The 18,990-nt window shown below is 36.3% G+C and overlaps 1 protein-coding gene across 1 annotated transcript in view; it reads right to left on the bottom strand.

The window, feature by feature from the left end:
- Positions 1–3: 3 nt before the first annotated feature.
- The window catches only part of LOC109108462 (myelin transcription factor 1-like protein), a 54,651-nt gene continuing 35,664 nt past the window's right edge, over positions 4–18,990 (bottom strand). The window contains exons 8-24 of the mRNA XM_042777838.1: positions 17,683–17,690; positions 16,605–16,728; positions 15,872–15,962; positions 13,765–13,872; positions 13,206–13,426; positions 10,941–11,209; positions 8,462–8,686; positions 7,623–7,738; positions 6,828–6,896; positions 6,663–6,724; positions 6,441–6,525; positions 6,041–6,262; positions 4,984–5,075; positions 4,802–4,905; positions 4,570–4,713; positions 3,424–3,486; positions 4–2,760 (exon numbers count right to left, since the gene is read on the bottom strand). Coding sequence (XP_042633772.1) covers positions 2,620–2,760; positions 3,424–3,486; positions 4,570–4,713; positions 4,802–4,905; positions 4,984–5,075; positions 6,041–6,262; positions 6,441–6,525; positions 6,663–6,724; positions 6,828–6,896; positions 7,623–7,738; positions 8,462–8,686; positions 10,941–11,209; positions 13,206–13,426; positions 13,765–13,872; positions 15,872–15,962; positions 16,605–16,728; positions 17,683–17,690 — 2,144 coding nt within the window. The 3' untranslated portion in view covers positions 4–2,619. The remainder of the gene's footprint in view (positions 2,761–3,423; positions 3,487–4,569; positions 4,714–4,801; positions 4,906–4,983; positions 5,076–6,040; positions 6,263–6,440; positions 6,526–6,662; positions 6,725–6,827; positions 6,897–7,622; positions 7,739–8,461; positions 8,687–10,940; positions 11,210–13,205; positions 13,427–13,764; positions 13,873–15,871; positions 15,963–16,604; positions 16,729–17,682; positions 17,691–18,990) is intronic.

The following is an 18,990-nucleotide window of genomic DNA, read 5'->3' as shown; positions in this document are numbered from 1 at the left end:
TAATGTGGCAACACAAGTTTTATTGAGTAAGAGATGTCAACACCAGCATGATAAAAATTGTACAAATTTCACAATTTCAAAATGAAATATCACTGCAACTTATGATCTTAAACACTTAGAGCAAAAAAAAAAAGTATCATACCAACAGAAATCATGCCATGTGGTTGAAAAAAAAATAAGAGAGAAAAACAAAGAGTTGGATAGAGAGTAAGAGAGCAAGAGACATTAAGAAAGCTATGCTTCTTTCTTTCTTTTTTAATAGAAAAATCCTGGTTTAAAATGGTTAATTAAAATCCATTTGAAATGGAAACTTGTAACCTGATGATTTCACAATTATTAATAAGAAAAGTATTCTGCATTCAAGCATGTGACACCATAGATAGAGTTTTCTGTTTAAATAGTCACAGATAACCTTTGAAGTAGATAGTACAATATGTGCCAACTGAAAATGAGCAGCGGAATTGTGCTTAAAATCCCTTTTCCTGTCAAATCAGTTATGATAGTGGATGAGAGGATATTGTATTTTGCTATCAGTGTTGTAAAAGCGTTACTATCTTGGAAATAAGCTGCATACACAAAGCTTTCGGAGAGAGAAATGTGCTGTGGTTGGGGAAGAGATGTCTGGATATTACAGAACAATAAATAAGAGTGACTAGCACCATTTGCATGAGCTCTTGAAAAACATAATGCTAGCCGTAATAAAAATACAAAATCATAGAATTAAAAAACAAAGCCCCATGTAGAGCATCAGCAACAACCGGAGTCATTCCACACTAAAAATCACTGTGACAGTTTGGACTCATGCTCGATAAATACAAACAACTTTAAAATCCACCACTGAAAATCAGCCCTATTTGTGACTTGTCTTGATGCTTTGAATGGGCTTTGACTAAATGAAGATGAACAGGGGGTTCCCAGACTATAACTGTACATGTCCTTAAGATATTATGGAGTAATATGAACTGGTCGAGTCAATAATCAACCCTCTGTATGCCCAAAACTGTCAACACGCTACTGTAATCTAGATTTCATCAAAAATGCATCCAATTTCCATAATTCTTAGAGCTTAAAGTGCCACTGATTTCTCAGAAATGTAAAAAATAAGCAATGAAAGTGAATCGCAGGTTACCACAGAAGGCAAGCTGACCTCTCTTAATGCTGTATATAACTGATTGGAGTTCACTAATTGTAATATGATGAGTTTGCATTGCTGATATAGTCGTATTTGTTGTGCACTTGTGACCAGATGAATCTCTACATGATTGTTTGGACAAAATCTACAAGGCAAGTGCTCCATTACTATGACACAATGACGTATGGATGGTGACATTAACCCTGTATATCCAGCACACCGATAAACATTCACACACAGATTTACTTTCCTCAAAAAAAAAAAAAAACTTCCCACAATTCAAACGTCTGGGCACCTCCTTGGTCTCCTGAAACAAATAAAAACACCAAAACATGGAAACAAAGGTGTCCCTGTGCAAAATCGAACATGAGAAATGTGAACTCATAATGCATTCATCCTTTAGACTTAATCACCCATGTTTAGACCCTAAAACATGACTGTATTAAAAGATTTATATAAAACTCAATACTTTACATTTAGTAAAAAGATTTGTCAGCTTTCTACTATGGTAAGAATAAGAAATTGCATATACCCAAAATTTTGCATCCCATATCTAAATAAATGATTGATTCGTTATCATATATTGCTGATATTCTGTCATACTACCACTAACATTTTACGATCATTAAATTAATAATTAATGTTGGATTGTCTCCTTGAAATTTTCTGTAGTTGGTGGCCTCAACCAGCCGGGTGTTACATTTAGAGAATGGACTTTGAAAAATCTGAAAAGCTGTGAAATATTTCTTGGGATTTACACCAATGAGTTTCCGTGTCATGATGTTTGCATTCACAATTTTTTTTTCTATTTTTCCATCTATTTTGGGAATTAAAACAAGAAAAAAAAGAAGAAAGAAAAAAAACAACTAAACAACCAAGCAAAAATAAAAACAATACACATACTGCATTAGAGTGCCCACACTGACCACTATAAATATGATTTCAGAACCAAAAGACAATGTTTCTCAATATTTTTACAAAATGTACCCAAAATCGAACCACAAAAATGAACCACTGTACACCCATTGAACAGCCTGCACAGCACATTAGTTCCCATTACTTCCATAAAGAGAAGCTCAGATCGAAGCTGATTGCCCTTACATTCCCTCTGCACCTCTTTAGATTTAAAATAATGGATGGTTTTTGTTTACAATTAATAAATACATATACACTAAAATGTGCATACATTAGCATCTATAAACAGTACATCACATTATGTCAGGTCATATGAAAAATGTACAAAACATGAATGTTCCTCAAAACATTTGCCATTGGTAGTCGTCATCTTAAAGCAAGGCAACAAATAAGTTATGTATTTTTTGTCAAAAGCATAACAGAATCATAAATAATGGCAAATAATACAATAAATTACAGCAGCAAAAAAATCATATTAGTTATCCATACTTTTTACATGATGGGTTTCTTTTGTTTCTTAACGCTCTGATCACATGACCCCATTACTCGGCCAATAACAGCCAGTCGCAAAGCTACACTTGGATGCCTTGAACCGCTTGCTTTATGTTCTCCAAGAGGGCCTTGTTCTCCGGGCTCTGGTACTGGTCCTGGTGAGTATACATATCTGTCAAAGTGCTCACGTAAGTGTCAAAGTTTTGCTCGTTCATCGGCTCCTGTGGAACAGATCGGGATCATTGGAGGTCGAAAAACAAACTAATCATAATATGTTCAATCAAACAGACAATCAAGGCTTAAGACAGAAAGGGAAGGGATATATTTAGGGAGGAGTGAACCCACAAAGCTGACTTTAAAGCTAAATATAAGCTAGGGTTTTAGAGAAAATACATCTGAAATGCAGGGCTTGACCAATCACATTAAATGGTCACTATAAGACTACTACACTGTCTATAAAAATATATATCTGATGGATAACAAAAATTAATGCACATACATAATGTATGCATGCACTGGTGTGAATTTCATGCTCATGAGTATGTAGGTAATACTGGCATTCACAAGTGATATCAAACAGATCGCCATGAATAGCAGACAGATATCGATGAGTATCACTGTGCCTGATAAAATAATGTGTTTTACAATAATAACATGAGTTTACTACCAAAAATAAATATGGCTCATATTGCAACCCCAGCTTTCTTATTCTTATCGCTATTCCCTGAAGTGGATTATGTCAATATGTGTGGCACTGATACACTCTATGGACCTTCGTGATGCATACACATCGTACTGTGTGTTACAAAAAGGGGAGGACTAGGGAGAGGAAAATGATAGTGAGGAGAAGGATAAAGTTAGACTATGGAAAATGAATCTCTTACTCTGTGGGGCATCTGTAAACAGCAGTAATTTTTAACAGGGGCCTCTTTCAGTGGCATCGGTTTCTACAGAAGGGAGAGGTGTAGAGAAAAGACTATTAGCCTGGCTCAATAAAACGGACATACTTGACTTTACACGTGGAAGCACAGAAGACCAAGTTCTGCTTGAGCGGCATGACACATGAACAGGCAACAGTCGTCTGATGTTAGTGCAGCTTGAGGACCTCTCGTGCGCACTCTAAATAGCATCCATCAACAGTGGGGGTGGAGAATTCAGGAGCCATATTCAAGAAGACATGTTTCAGTTGTTTACTAACATGGCTGCCACATTTGAACGGGGCTTGTCCAATTGTGCCCCGGCTCAATGTGTAGGTGAAGGCACTGTGATTTGATCATGTGGGAGAATCTGATCCACAGCGGCCATGTTGTTACTCAACTGAAAAGCAGTTGTTGGAGTGGAGGTTGTTTTTCTACAATGGTCTGTAAAGGGGAGTGACCTCAGCACAGAAGCATATGGAACCGCGAGAAACTCAACAACAGACATAAAGAAGCAGATGGGAGAAACAATAGAAACCGGAATTTCATCTCTACTGTCTGAAATGCAAACTCAGGCCCTGGCTTTCAACAAGAGGCAGTCTATAGTCTACAAGAATATTCTAAGCAGATAAACATTTATTGTAGGTGATATATTAACAAACTATTTTTAAATGATTCAGATTTTTGCAATTGTAAATATAAAACATTTTTATCCTGACTTCACTGATATACAGTATATATATATATATATATATATATATATATATATATATATATATATATATATATATATATATATATATATATATATATATATATATATTCTTTTACCCTTACACTCTGAAAAATAAAGGTTCTTTATCAGCATTGATGGTTCCATGAAGAACCTTTAACATCCATGGAACCTTTTCATTCCACAAAAGGATCTTTAGAATGGAAAAAGGTTCTTCAGACTATTCAAATATTCTTCATATTTAGAAAAAAAAGAACTGTTCACTGAAAGGTTCTTTAGGGAACCCAAAATAGTTCTTCTATGGCATCAGTGTGAAAACTCCTTTTTGGAACCTTTATTTTTAAGTGTGTATGTGAGGCCACATGTCTTTTGGCTCTTACCATGTGTGGAAGCTGGATGTTGGCAAGACTGTTGATGAGGGACTGGCTGAGGTTGGCGAGCTCATGCAGCAGCGAGTCATTCTGCTGCTCTATGACCTTGTTTTCCTCCTCGATGGACTTCAGGTTAGTCTCCATGGTGGTGATCTGGCAGGAGGGAGAAAGAGAGATAAAGGCATCTCTGTGACTGAACACATGGCCAAAGCCTGATGTGATAGATGGCAACTGCTCTTACTTGAGTCCTTAATTTTATCATGTCTGACTCTACTTGATTGTTCGATTCGTTCAGGTCTTTGATTTCTTCATCCAGTTGTTTAATCTCCTCATCATTTTCTATGCCTGGAAGGGAACATTGAGAAATTCACTGTAAAAAATGCCACTGATGGCAAGTAATTTAAATAACAAAAAATGACGTACCTTTACTTGCTCTCTGCTTGATTGTGAGCATTTCAACCCCAGTCATCCTTGCCTTCTTCATAGCAGATGTGGCACGGGGACAACCGGATAGACTACCGATGCGTAAAAAACAAAACCAAAAGAAATGGATCATTTTTATTCTCCAATTTAAACATTCTACTGATGAAAAATGTAACATAATTTTACAAGAGTTGAGAAAATAATTTCTGCATTATTGTGCATTTTTTCATTTAGTTTATTGGCTAAACTTAATTTACTTTCCTCAGGTTTTGAGAATGTATGTAGAAAATATGCCTGCTGCATTAAAACTACTTAAAGGAAAATAAATAAATAAATGCATAACTGATTCACATGCATTTATTGTTTCAAAGTTTTCAAAACGACAAACTCACTGCAAAATATAATTTTTGTAATCAGCATCTTTGTCCTCAAAAAAAGAAAAAAAAAAAAAAATCAATAACCCTTAAACAAGATACATTTACCAGCAAAACTTTATGACAATAAGACACGTTTTAGAGAATATATCTTGAAATAATAGTATTTTTGTTTCTTACCCCACTGGCTAATTGTTTTTCTTATTTTAAGAATAAACTTGAGACAAGAAGAAAAAAAGGCCTAAAGGGTACCATTTTTATATTTTCAAAGTTTTATTAATTTTACCATGTGCTTTCGTCATTTTTATTAGTTTTTTTATATTTCTATTCAGATTTATTTTATTTTTAGATTTAGTTATTTTAAAAATTTAAACCTATTTATTTCAGTTAGTTGCCAAAGGAACATATCTAGTTTTCATTCAAATTTTATTTTCTAATATTCATATTTTATTTTATTTCAGCTTTTATTTCAATTACCAAAAGCATTTTTTCAATAGTTTTTGTTTTAGTTAACAATAACAATAATTTTACTTAATAATAAATAAGTTAATATTTTTATGTCTTAATAAAATATATCTTGTTTTAAGAATGTTGAGATATTTTGATTAAAATTAATGCAAAAATACTGATTAAGAAAAGGATCTCTTGCTATATAATGGCCTAGCTAAGAAACGCTCATGTACCTCCGGTGGGTGAGGAAGCTGCCGCTGACGTGGCCTGAGCCATCACAGCCTGGGGTGGGGCAGGTCATGCCGTCTGTCTTGCCAGATTTCCAGGAGAAAGGCGCTCCGTTTACATAACCATCTTTCTGACGCTTGGCGGCCAGTGGGCAGCCGGATGCACTGCGGTGGGATGCATACTTCCCTGTCACATGACCTTGGCCATCACAGCCTGGCACAGGACACCTAAAGACATTGAGCACAGCAGAGACGAGTTCACACACAAAAGCACACACACATAGTGAAGTTCCTTTCGCAATTGTCCTCAGTAGTCGATTTCGACTTCAGTCCTCCTGTAAGTTACTACAAACAATATTCAACTTTCAGTCACTTTGGATCGTTGAAGGAATTTAAAAAAATGCACCTGATTGGCTCCTGGTCATCCTTGTCCTCTTTACTGTGCATTATTTTAATACCACTCTTCTTTTCCCCCGGACAAAACCACACACACCACAGAAAAAAAAACACATACCAAAAAAAAAACGCCAAGGGCTTCTCTTTGAACTTCTTTGAATCCACTAGTGGCTAAAACGTTACGTGAAGTATTAAATCAAATTTTTTATGTGCATATTTGTGAGTCTTCACCTTCTGTGTGAGGCATAGTTGCCTGTGATATGCCCAGAGCCATCACAGCCAGGAGTGGGACACCTGCAAGTAATGAAAACATGAAACAGATTAGTGTAACCTCAGACAGACCTCATTTTGAGGGTCAGTTGAGGTGCTGTGTAAACACGAGAGCGCGAGGGCTTACTTCAGATCCTGGGAGTTAGATGTCATCATACCACGCATGCCCTTGTCAGCCAGTTGGCAGCTTGATAGCCTTAAGAGAGGTTTTTAGAAGCATGAGGCATGGTTTACTAGAACAGCTGCATTATTAAAGCTACTAAGGTGCACTCAGGTCACTTTTTTCATTAAAAACTTTTGTAGATAAATGCAAATAAATGAATTGCATTTTTTATGACTTTAAAATTATATACACTTTTATTAGTAGCCTAAAAATGCTGTTTTATTGTACATGGATGCTAAGATCATATCACCAGCTGAATAATACTGACTTGATCTTGAATTAATTAATCATGACTGCCTGCCAATAGTGCATTTTTACAAATGCATTCATAAATAAAAGCTTTTGCTTATATAGTAAGTCCAAGATATACACACAATATAAATAAAAGAATAATGAGTGTGCATTTAACTTTTGATTATAATTTAACATTTTTAATAGAAACATTTGAAATCATTTTAGCAGCCAGGATTTAATTCAGTCAAATATTTGAATTAAATATTTCTTATTATTGTCAATACTGAAAATGGTGTTGCTTAATATTTTTAGGAAACTTTTTTTAAGGATTATTTAATGAACAGAAAGTCAAAAAATCATCAGCATTTATTTGAAATACAATCATTTTATAACATTGTGTCTTTACTCACTTTTAATCAATTTAATGCAACCTAGCCAAATAAACATTAATTTCTCGTATCAATGGACACAGCAATATTTAAATAAAAAAGAAAGAAAAAATTTTTTGGTAGATGCTAAGCTTACGTGAGGAGCTCCTTCTTGCTCTCCTTGCAGGGAGCATATTTGTGTTTGGGGCTGGGGAGGGACACTTCTGAAAACTGCTGCTCTTCCAATAGATCCTGAAAGGGGTCCAGGTCATCCTGAAAATGAGGAGGGAGAAAGAAAAAGAAAGATTTCAGAGTATATTATGATGCAATATAAAAGGGAAGAATAGTACAATGGCCTGCTAGTAATTACATAATATACAGCGCAGTTCACATTTAAAAGAATACCATGTTTTATAACACTGAGCACAAAATCTCATACAGCCTAATTTGCATTCATTCAAGTTCCCCAACAATTTAGCAAAAACATAAATTCCCTTTTGAAATAATAATAACAACAGTTATTATTTAGCAAGTCTGGGGATTCATTAATGAGTAATTAATTTAATAGAGGAAAATCCGTTTTCAAGCAATAATCTCCAGTGAAGTGAAGGCATGCAGTACCAGCACTCTACACTAGATGTCCTTTCAGTCCTTCAAAAGAACAGCCTACCATCCTTCATATCGCTACAACAGGAGAAAATACAGCTTCCCCAACCAGTTAAGGTTTACACAAGGACAAAGCAACCGTTTGGAAATGACTAAATTGTGCTCCAATTAACATGTCACACGCAAACAATTTTAGATGACAAACAGGTCCTTTTGCTTGGCTACAGTGAAAACGAAAATGGGGGAAGGAAGACTGCGCAGAAATCTCTGCCTATGGATTGCATTGGAAGTGGGCTGAACACATAAGCAGAAAACTGTAATCTTATTATGACTATTGCTCATCTACCAACTGCCTTTTTAGCTAACCAGTTAGCCACTAAAAGCAAGTACCTCCTTGTGGTCCTCGTCCAGGCGTTTGATCTTGGTGTAGTCCACAGGCAGGTCCCAGCAGTCTGCTGTGCTCATCTGGTAGCAGTGGCTGTTGAGCAGGGCCTGCCGCTGGGGTGACATGGGCTGCAGGGGGGTCAACACTGTGCCTCCACTGCCCTCCCCCATCCCTCCAGCCTGGCTCAGATCCAGGGTTCCGTTCTCATCCCCATCTCTGTCATCAGGGCTCTGTCGCAAAAGAGAGAAGAGAGAGGAGGACTGATAAGAGAATAAAGAATAAAGGCAATAATTAATAGGTAAAAAAAATGAGGAAAAAGCAGAGTGAGATATGGAAGGGAAGGATGACAGATGTGGAGGGGTACATGGTTCATACTGTTAAATAGATTTAAAAAATAATGATTTTAATATATAATTTATTATTAGTATTTGTAATGATTTGTTTATATAATAAATGCTGAAAAAAAAGAAACCCCAAAATATTAAATTGTATTTTTTGGTAACATATTAGTCTGAATGTAAATCAAAATTGATAATTATTTTATTTTTTATTTTTTGAATATTGCAGTGTTTATTATAAATGATTTATCCATGCATTTAATTTGTATTAATTCATGCATATTATTTTCATATTTCAAAAATACATAATGATAGGTAAGAAAACCATCACAATTTCTGTTTCATGTCTACTTTAAAGAAATGACAAAAACATAACCAAGGGATCTCCAAGGAGAACCAACATGCGGGGCATTAACTGTGTGTTCAGATACCTAGACTGAAACATTAGTTTTGTGGTTCAGTCCCATTAACTTAGAATTGAATTAACCTTCTTCCCTCTACCCTGAGTTGGACATAAATAATTAATATAGTTGCATTGTTTGAACATTTGCCATCTTTATTTACACTGTTGTTGCTGATTTTGTTGTCACGTGTGGTAATTAATTTCTGGTGATGTCAAGCTGTATTTGTACCTCTACTTAAAATGATTAGTTAGTTAATTGTTTGCTACCCTTCTCACGTTTTCACGTTTCATATAAAGTCTTAAGATCCTGTGGGATATTATGAGCCAACAAGCACTTTGTTCTGTATGTTCACTACCATTTAGAAGTTTGGGGTCAGTATTTATTTTACAACATTTTATAAATGTTTTCTTTTTAAACTTCTGTTCATCAAATAATCCCAAAAAAGTGTATATAAGTTTTCACAACAATATTAAGCAGCACAACTGTTTTCAGCATTGTTAATAATAAATATTTCTTGACCACCATATTAGAATGATTTGTAAAGGATCATGTGACATTGAAGACTGGAATCATGAATGCTGAAAATTCAGCTTTGCCATCAAAGGAATAAATAATATTTAAAAACATATTAAAGTAGAAAAAAGTTATATTAAATGTATTATTATTATTATTATTATTATTTTATCAAATATATGCAAGTGAGCATAGGAGACTTCTTTCACAAAACATTTCAAGTGTTACTGACCCCAAGCCTTTGAATGGCATAAAAACATGATGAAATGTAACGCATAACACTGAACAATTTGCATACAACCCTTAAGCTTAGAAAAAAAAGTATTTCTACAATTCTGGCAAATTTTGACAACATTATTAGTTCAATGAATACATTTACTTATAATTAAGTGGATGAATTCAGCTAAAAAACATGGAAGCAGTTGACAATATTTTTTTTTAAAATTCTACAACCACTTCAGTTTTTTAGATTGGGAAAGGATGGGAAGAGAAAAGATATGAAAGAAGAGAGTGCAAACATCATCTTTGGGTGCCCTACATCTCCATGCACAGCTGCTTATTAGTATATATAGAGCCCTGCAGCTCCTCACTACCTCTGTCCCTCTTTTTCTCTCTCTCTCATTCTCATCCCCACTCCCTCCAGCCTGCTGCCTCACTGTCCTTAAAGAGAGGTCATTGTCTTTCCTATATACCCAGAGGGATGCTGGGAGAGCTGGCTTGGCTCAAACCACAGCTGAAATCAACATTAATTCTACTTGTCTCAGTGATAGAGGGTTGGGGCACCACTACCCCAGCGTTCCTGCAGCTGCCAGTTTCCTCTGGTCTCCTCCAGCCCTGTACTCTCATTATCACCATACAGATTATGTCTGAAATCGATGTGTCACTAAAGCAACTGTGGCTCTTTCAGACCATTAGGCTCATATGATGACCCTGAGTCTAGCAGAAAGGACCTGCAGGAGCTCTCAGAGATGCTGCTGTCATTCACTGTGTGAAATCGCACCCTGTGCAAATGAGCTCTAGGAGAGGACCAGGGGTTTGCCCCGGATGACTCTAAACTTGCATGCCCTCATTTCAGTGCACTACATTTACTACCATACAGCACAGTCACACAGGAAGGCAGTGCAGAAACATTAAGAAATACCCAGTGAGAGAAAGAAAAACATAATATAAGCAGTACAGGTGGGTGAGGATGAGAGAGGAACTGGCAGGAAAAAGTTGTTGACCCTCACCTGTGCCAGGAGCTCCGGGCCTTTCCCAGTGAGGCTCTGGGGCATCTCTCTGCAGCGCGTGGACAGGTTGAGGATGGCGGTGGCAGCCATGTGGGCGGCTTCCATGTCGTGCGTGTAGTCGAAACTGCTCTTGCTGCAGGTGCTGCTGGCGCTGCTTCCTCCTCCCCCTCCCCCTCCTCCTCCTCCACAGAGGAGACTGCTGCTGCTGCTGGGAGCGTAGCTGCTTGTGGTGCTGCTGGCCGGGCTCGAGGTCTTACAGTAGCGCTTGGCTGCACACATACACATACACTAGGTCAGACGGGCACTATGAACTTGGATAGATGGATGAATGGATGGGGGAATAGAAAAACAGACAGATAGAAAAATAGATGGATAGACAATAATGGAACAGATAGAACAATAAACTGAATGATTGTTAGAATGGTAGATAGGCTAATAGAACGATAGATAGAATGATGATAGATAGATAGATAGATAGATAGATAGATAGATAGATAGAAGGGCAGATGATAGACAGAATGGTAGATAAAACGATAGATTGATAGACACACACACACACACACACACACACACACACACACACACACACACACACACACACACACACACACACACACTTATTAGATGATCTGATTTTTCATGAATGCTGTCTGAAATTGAGTGTAAGTCAGAAAGAGAGTGTAGAAGAGGGGGAGAAATGGTTTGACAGTGTATCTAAGACCTGCATGGGAAGCATCTATACAGCATTTCGTTTTTATATAAATCCACATTCATTGAGAAACCCTGGTCTGCAACCAGACACAACAGAACACCGAAATCTGTTATTGACTCAGGAACTGTTATTATCCTCCAATACTGGAAGGTGACAAATCAGCTGCTAAAATGCAGTTATAACCACTTATTCAAGATTTATACTACTCTCCCATTTGATCGTATTTTTCATCCAATTTTGCATTGAGACAAATAGCAATGCTTTCATTACAACTAAACTGGGTGTAACTAATTGATGTTGCCAACTGAGTCTAAATGAAGTGCAGTTAATTCCTAACATTAATTAAATGTTATTCTCATTATTTTTTTTCCAGGCTTAATTTTCTTAATTTGTCTCATTTATCAAAAAACTGCATTTCTTTGATAAAGCATATACAGGCAAGTAACATCACTTGCAAGAATGCTCTTTAATTTTCGAGATGTGGTATGTGTTCTGATTTCAATAACATTGTCTATATTATCACTACAGGGCATGCTGTAATGCTCCTTATGGGCAATCAAGACTGTCCTGATGTAATAACCATGAGTTATAATGAAAATGAGTTATTTTAAGCACAGCTAATGAAACCGTACCAAAATATCCCACTGAATTCTGTTGACAGGAAATCTCTACGATTTCTGGCTAGGGCGTGAAATCAACTGCTACCATTTTGAACAAAATCGTTCCAGATAATTTGATTCCTTCACAAATGTAAGTATGCCCATTTATCAAGAACACGGCTGCAGTTGCGAGCTACAACAATGCACATAACCAATCACAAAAAAACTTCAAAAATGAACTGAACAAAGAAAAACAATGTTGGACAAAACTGACAAACACACATCCAGACTTTAGGTTTTTAAATCTGGCATCATTCAAAGATCTGTCTGCATCTCTCACTGTGGACCAGTAATGGAAAAGTTAACACCTACATAACTACTTTCAATATCAATAAATGCACACATATTTTTTGCTATTGTTAACTGATAAGAGAACATCTCATTAATTTCAATCAGCCACACATTTAATGTTTGCAAAATATACAGAAAGAGAGAGAATATCGTGATATATGATAAAATGTTCATTTACAGATGAATTTATTCTTACATTCTTTACAAATACGCATTTGGTGCTCAAAAATATCTATCCAGCCATAATTAAATTAAAGGAGCTGCATGCAAATTAGATATCCCTTCATTGGGTTTGTGTACCTAGGTTATTAATCATTTCAGAAGCCAATAAGTAGAGTAGGATTTCCAATAAAGGAGCACTGAACTCGATGACTGCCTGTGAAAAATCCAAGCTAAAGCTTTTATTAAGAGAAGGCTTTCACTTCAAAATAGAAAATAAAAGTAATTGTAAATGGAAAATACCACAAGGACATCTGGTAGTATAAAACTAATTCTAATCTTATTTCCATCTGATCCCCTAGAGAAAGACCAGTTTATCAATTCTGACTCTTTCTACTTCACCAGCTTCAATAACAGAGGAAAGAATAACAAAGCCAAGCTTGCCATCATATTCTTTGGGTGAGGTGTCTCGCCCATGGTTCTTCGGGGTGAGGGACCTCTTGCCATACGCATTAGGCTGGTTGTCATAACTGCTGCTGTAGTCAAAGCTGGCTTTGGAGTACTTCTCCAGCTCCTTGGCCAGGTTGGATCGCGGAGTACTGGTTGGGACGTTATTTTTGTACCCATACTGTGGGATCTCCAGCTGTTTTACAAAGCACATGGGTCTGGAACAATTAACAAAGGCAGGGAATCAAGGTCGGGAATCAGAGTCCTAGACATATATTGTACTTAATGTCAACATGAATCACAGTTCTCAACCCATGCTATATTCATTATGTAACACATTTTCAATCCTCTGGATTCATCTCAAAGACGTAGTTCCCCCCAAAATTAAAAAGATATATATATATATATATATATAAAATGTTTAAATTACTCAAATCACTAAAGCACTATGAAAATACTTTTACACATGAATAGGATTAATGTACTGTTCTTACAAATATTCAAAGCAATACTTATTGCATTACTAAATATTATGGCACAGAGGGTCTCAAAGTACCTAAGGACACGGTCTGACGCCTGGTTGGACTTGGAGCTGTCGCAGGGGTGATGTTTCTCCTGAACCTTTGCCATCTTCTCGGCGGCGGCTATGGGACATCCCGAGAGACTGCAACAGCAGCAGAGCAATTTATGTAGGGTTAACATTACGTTACAAGCAGCATGTAAGGGCACACACACATACACACTCTCAAATGCTCACACATGCCCTAGCAGAGAGCAGAAGTTGGAGTACAAAGTGCGATATAAGGGAATGTATAATTCCAGCATATGGAGACAAGTCTGTCAGAGAGAATAGTCTGCTTTTTATGACATTCTCTCAATACAGACTTCCAACGTGTTTGCAAAATCCTGGTACACTTGTGTGCGGTACATGGGGATATTTATGTATGAATTATGCATCTCATGTGGCCTACTTCTATAGTATGAAGGCAAAGCTTTGCAGATATCTGCTGGGCATTTCTGGCTGGCTGGCTTCAGAAAGCTCCTCACAGCGAGATACCGCAGTCATTTCAGAGACACACTACAGCAAACTGAGCTTCAGAACATCCAGCTACGCTCCCTTGCTCTCCTTTTTTCTCCTTTCTCCCTTGCTCTCTTTCTCCCTTGTTGTTTCTTCCTCTCATTACTCTCTCTATCTTCATCTCTGTTTGTTTATCCCATATTTCTGTCTCATTTCTCTCATTTTTCTATCGTATTCTCTCTCTCTCTATGTAATCCTTTGTATAGTTGGGAACTGTATTCTTATCGTCTATTTTCTTATTGTTTTCTGGTTATACGGAATCCATTCAGTCACTCTCAAAAATAAAAAATAACCAGTAAGAGACAAAAATAAAAACATAAAAAACCCTCACGCTCTGAAATTTCAGAAACACATAAAGCATAAAAGTACTTGTGCATTTACAGGAATGGAATTTGTGCTGACTGAGAGACAGAAGGACGGCTGTCGCTATGCTGAGTTGCCATGACAACCATGCGATGAGGTAAGTGTAGACAAACCATATATACTGTACAAGGTTGTTATATTCCACTATTATACATTTTGTTTTCTTCAGCTCAACCCTTCTAATAGTGTGTGTGTGTGTGTGTGTGCTTGTCCCATAGGAGCTGTTCCATATAACATGGCCTGCAGCAACTTCGGGTGGAGACTGCATCTGTCTGAATGTACAGCATATGCACATGGAGGCACATCTTAACTGCTTAAGTGTAAGTCTGTGAGTGTTTGTACATGTGGATCTCTCATTCTTAAGATACCAAATTCTCTAGCTTCTTATGCATATAAAATTGTTATTATTATTACTATTGTTGTAGAAAATTTTCAATTTTTATTATAAAAAATGTTTTTGATACACACACACACACACACACACACACACACACACAGATATACAGCACATATATGTATATATATATATATATATATAATATATATATATATATATATATATATATATATATATATATATATATATATATATATATATATATATATATATATATATATATGTATATGTATATATATATATATATATATATGTATATATATATATATATATATATATATATATATATATATATATATATATATATATATATATATATATATATATATATATATATATATATACATACTGTGCGTGTTTGTATAATTGTATTATATACAGTACAGTATCCTTAACTACAGTATCAATTAAATATAATTTTAAAAATAATAAATATTTATAAATACTATATTACCATATTTATTTTATATTTATATTATTTTATATAAATGCTTATTTATATATTTTTAGAGGCTTTTTTTAAGGTTTCAAAAGTTGACCAAGTCCCTTGTTCCATGTGGGAACAGAATCCGGAATCTCCAGTCTGCATGTCAAAAGTGGCAATGTGCAAATAAAATATTTGAGCCTAGAGCTATGTGTTTCTACGATCCAGCCGAGCTCAGTACAACATAAACAAATCAGTCCCTCTTCTTCTTCCTGAAAGAAAGGCTTCATCTAAATCTACATATTCTTCTTATTCCCTATATAAAGTGTGTAAAAAGACTGGAATATCAGTCCCCACAGTGCTGCCTTTTTCTTCTCTCCACATCCCTTCCAGCTACTCACCTGCGGTGGGAGTTCCTGTTGCTATTTACATGGCCGCGTCCCGAGCAGCCAGGCGTGGGGCACTTTAGAACATTCTCATACATTGCAAGAACGGACAAACAGAGAGGAGAGGGCGAGAGAAGGTTAGAAGGATCCAGAGTGAGTGTGAAAGCCTTGTGTTCCATTAAGCAGAATGGGCTCAGTGACAACAGCATGCACATGCTCCTAAGAAACGTTCCAGCTGAAATCAGTTAATCATAAAGTTAATCACGGCCACACCATATGGTGAAAGAAGAATCTAGGCATGCAATGTGTTAATGGCATGCACGTTGTGTGAAAGCATTGGCGTACAAGGAAAAGAAACCTCTCTTCAATAAAAACGGATTTATTTTTGGTGAATTAAATGAGTCTTGCCATTAGGTTGTATATGACAACCTGCAGCGCTACGTCTCCGGGCCTGCAGTAAACTGACTCAGTGACATGATCCTCATCCAATTAGAGCTGTGACTAGAGGTAGTGATGAAAAAGTTGCTTTGCATCTGAGAGATCAGTGCAGCCATACTGAGAAACAGGCTAAAATTACACATAAGCACCAATCAGCACATCCAGACAAGCAGAGGTTGTTCATATGAGAAAGAGCGCCACTACTTCGGGTGGAGGAAAAAATGCACTCAAAACATGCCCGCAGCACAGATGGCATGTAGCAAACAGGAATGGGAACCAATGTGCAAATAGCCTTTCATATTCGGCTTACTTTCTGGTGGCACGCGGTCTTTGTGGGGGCAGCCGGACAAGCTTCGATGGTGAGGATAGAGTCCAGTGACATGGCCCGTGCCATCACAACCCGGGGTTGGACACTTGCTTTCTTTTTCTCTCCCCTTGACTCTGTAAGCAAAGACAGTTATTGGCATATCCTGTTACAGGCACAGTAAGCGAATCCCATTAACCTGCTGGATTCTTTGTGATAACATTTATGTTCCTGTTACAGCTATTTTCAAACACTGTCTGTTTGCTTTGAAATTGGATACTGGATAAAGAATATAGCTTGAATGAGACTTGTGGCTGAGATTGTGTTGGATTGTAATTAAAAAAAATTTAACAGTCACGGCGCAGAGGAATTTATAATCTATTATAATCTAATATAATTAATATAATATATAGTTTCATAAAGATGAAATATACAACTGTACGCACTGAGAAAAAAGAGATGATTTACAATCAATTTACAGTATGAAAAGGAATCGCATAAAATGAGACAATCGAAATAGGAATCAGAGTCTTTCCTTTATACATATAAATGTATCAATGATTTCATCTCATATCATTTTATTCTACAAAGACATTTTACTACAGGTTAAAATGTTCATGTGTGCTATTGATATTACAAGCAACCAATTCATATTCCTGCTGTTAAATAGGTTAACGTTTCCACTATACCAGTTCCCCAATTTTATCTTGCAAATGAAAACCTGCAAGAAAAATATGTTCAGTTTTTACTGGTTTTGGTTCGCGGTGTGCATAGCTTCTACCATGAGACTAGGAAGGGAAAACCAACAAACAGCAGTTTCTTCTAAAATCGTGGATACATTTATCAGTACATGCATTCTCTTTTATTCAAACCAGTTTACCTAAGTGAACACATTTGTAAATCTTCCCTCTTTTATTAGCCAAAAATAACTGTCGTAGAACTCTACAAGCATGCAAAAATAATGCTCCTTGTCAGTCAGAACAGTGAGATCACTCGACATGTTTAATAATGATGCTCCAATAATTAGCGCCAAGAATAGTTTCTGGAGACGAGGTGTGAAATCATGGTGTAATTCTATAATTACACGACCCTCTGACTTGCTGTGGTCGTGCACTGAAAACAACAGCAAACTGATCTAAGATAGGAAGCACAGAGATGCAAATTGAGCAAATGGAAGAAAATGTGCCATCTGAGCAGAGACAAATGATGAACCTTTTAAAGTACTATATAGGCAGAGCTTTTAGGTTTGGTAACCAGAGTTGATCTGAGGATCCTCAACACTATAACGTACATTTGTTAAATGTGATATTGAGATGCTCCTATAGTTTCTGATTGCTAATATCAGAGGACGAGGAGATGGCTCATTCCCAAAGGTAGTGGGTGTGGATTGGGAAGGATTTGAGGTAACAAACCATGTATTGGATCCAAGGGATGAGATTTGCCTTCTTAACGGGCCGTGCAGATTGCCATTACTCATGCCTGACAAGGTAAGTCTCTGATGTTACCATGTCAGCCTATTTTAGCAGCATAAGCTGTTTTCATTATGGAAGTCGCTACCAGGGTGACCTGAGTGTTTAAACAAGCCCCAAAATGTTTCCGTCTCACCAAAGTGACCCCATAGTCATCAATGTCATCGGAGAAATGTGTGAAGGAATGTTAAGTGACCCAAGACACTGGGGAACAAATGCTGCAACAGCTTTCAGGACAAGAAAATTATATTCATATTCAAAAGGACTCTGTTTGTGCAAGTATGCTCCTTAATGGAAACTTGATTCCACCTCAGAGTAAAAAATAAAACTGTTAACTGTGCAAAATGTTTAAAGTAAGAAATAAAAAGTCACACTGGAATATATAAAGTTGCATTTACAAGAAACAGTCACACTGTGACATATAAAATAACACAAATAGGAGGAATAAAGACACAATTGTGAAATATGAAGCCATATTATGAGATACAAAGTCACAATTGGGAGAATTAAAGTCACAAATGTGAAATATAATGCCACATTGTGTGATTTAAAGTCACAACAACAAAGTGTGACAGATAAAAAAAGGTAATTGTGAGAAAATGTTTCACAATAAGAAATAAAAATTCATATATAAAGTCACATTTATGAGAAAGAAAGTCACATTGTGAGATATAATATCACAATAAGGGAAAAATAAAGCCACATTTGTGAGATATGAAGCCACACTGTGAGACATAAAGTCAAATCGAAATAAAGCAGCATTTGTGAGATAAAATTTCTCAGTATGAGATTTAAAGTCACATTTACCAAAAATAAAGAAATAGAAAAAGGAAATTCTGACTTTTTATCTCACAGTTGTGACTTTATATCTCACAATTGTGAGAAATTAACAAAATCTTACTAAAACCTTTTTATTTAATTCC

This window comes from Cyprinus carpio, chromosome A20, assembly GCF_018340385.1.
Source record: "Cyprinus carpio isolate SPL01 chromosome A20, ASM1834038v1, whole genome shotgun sequence".
Lineage (NCBI taxonomy): Eukaryota > Metazoa > Chordata > Actinopteri > Cypriniformes > Cyprinidae > Cyprinus > Cyprinus carpio.
This window is presented reverse-complemented; position numbering and strand designations above follow the sequence as displayed.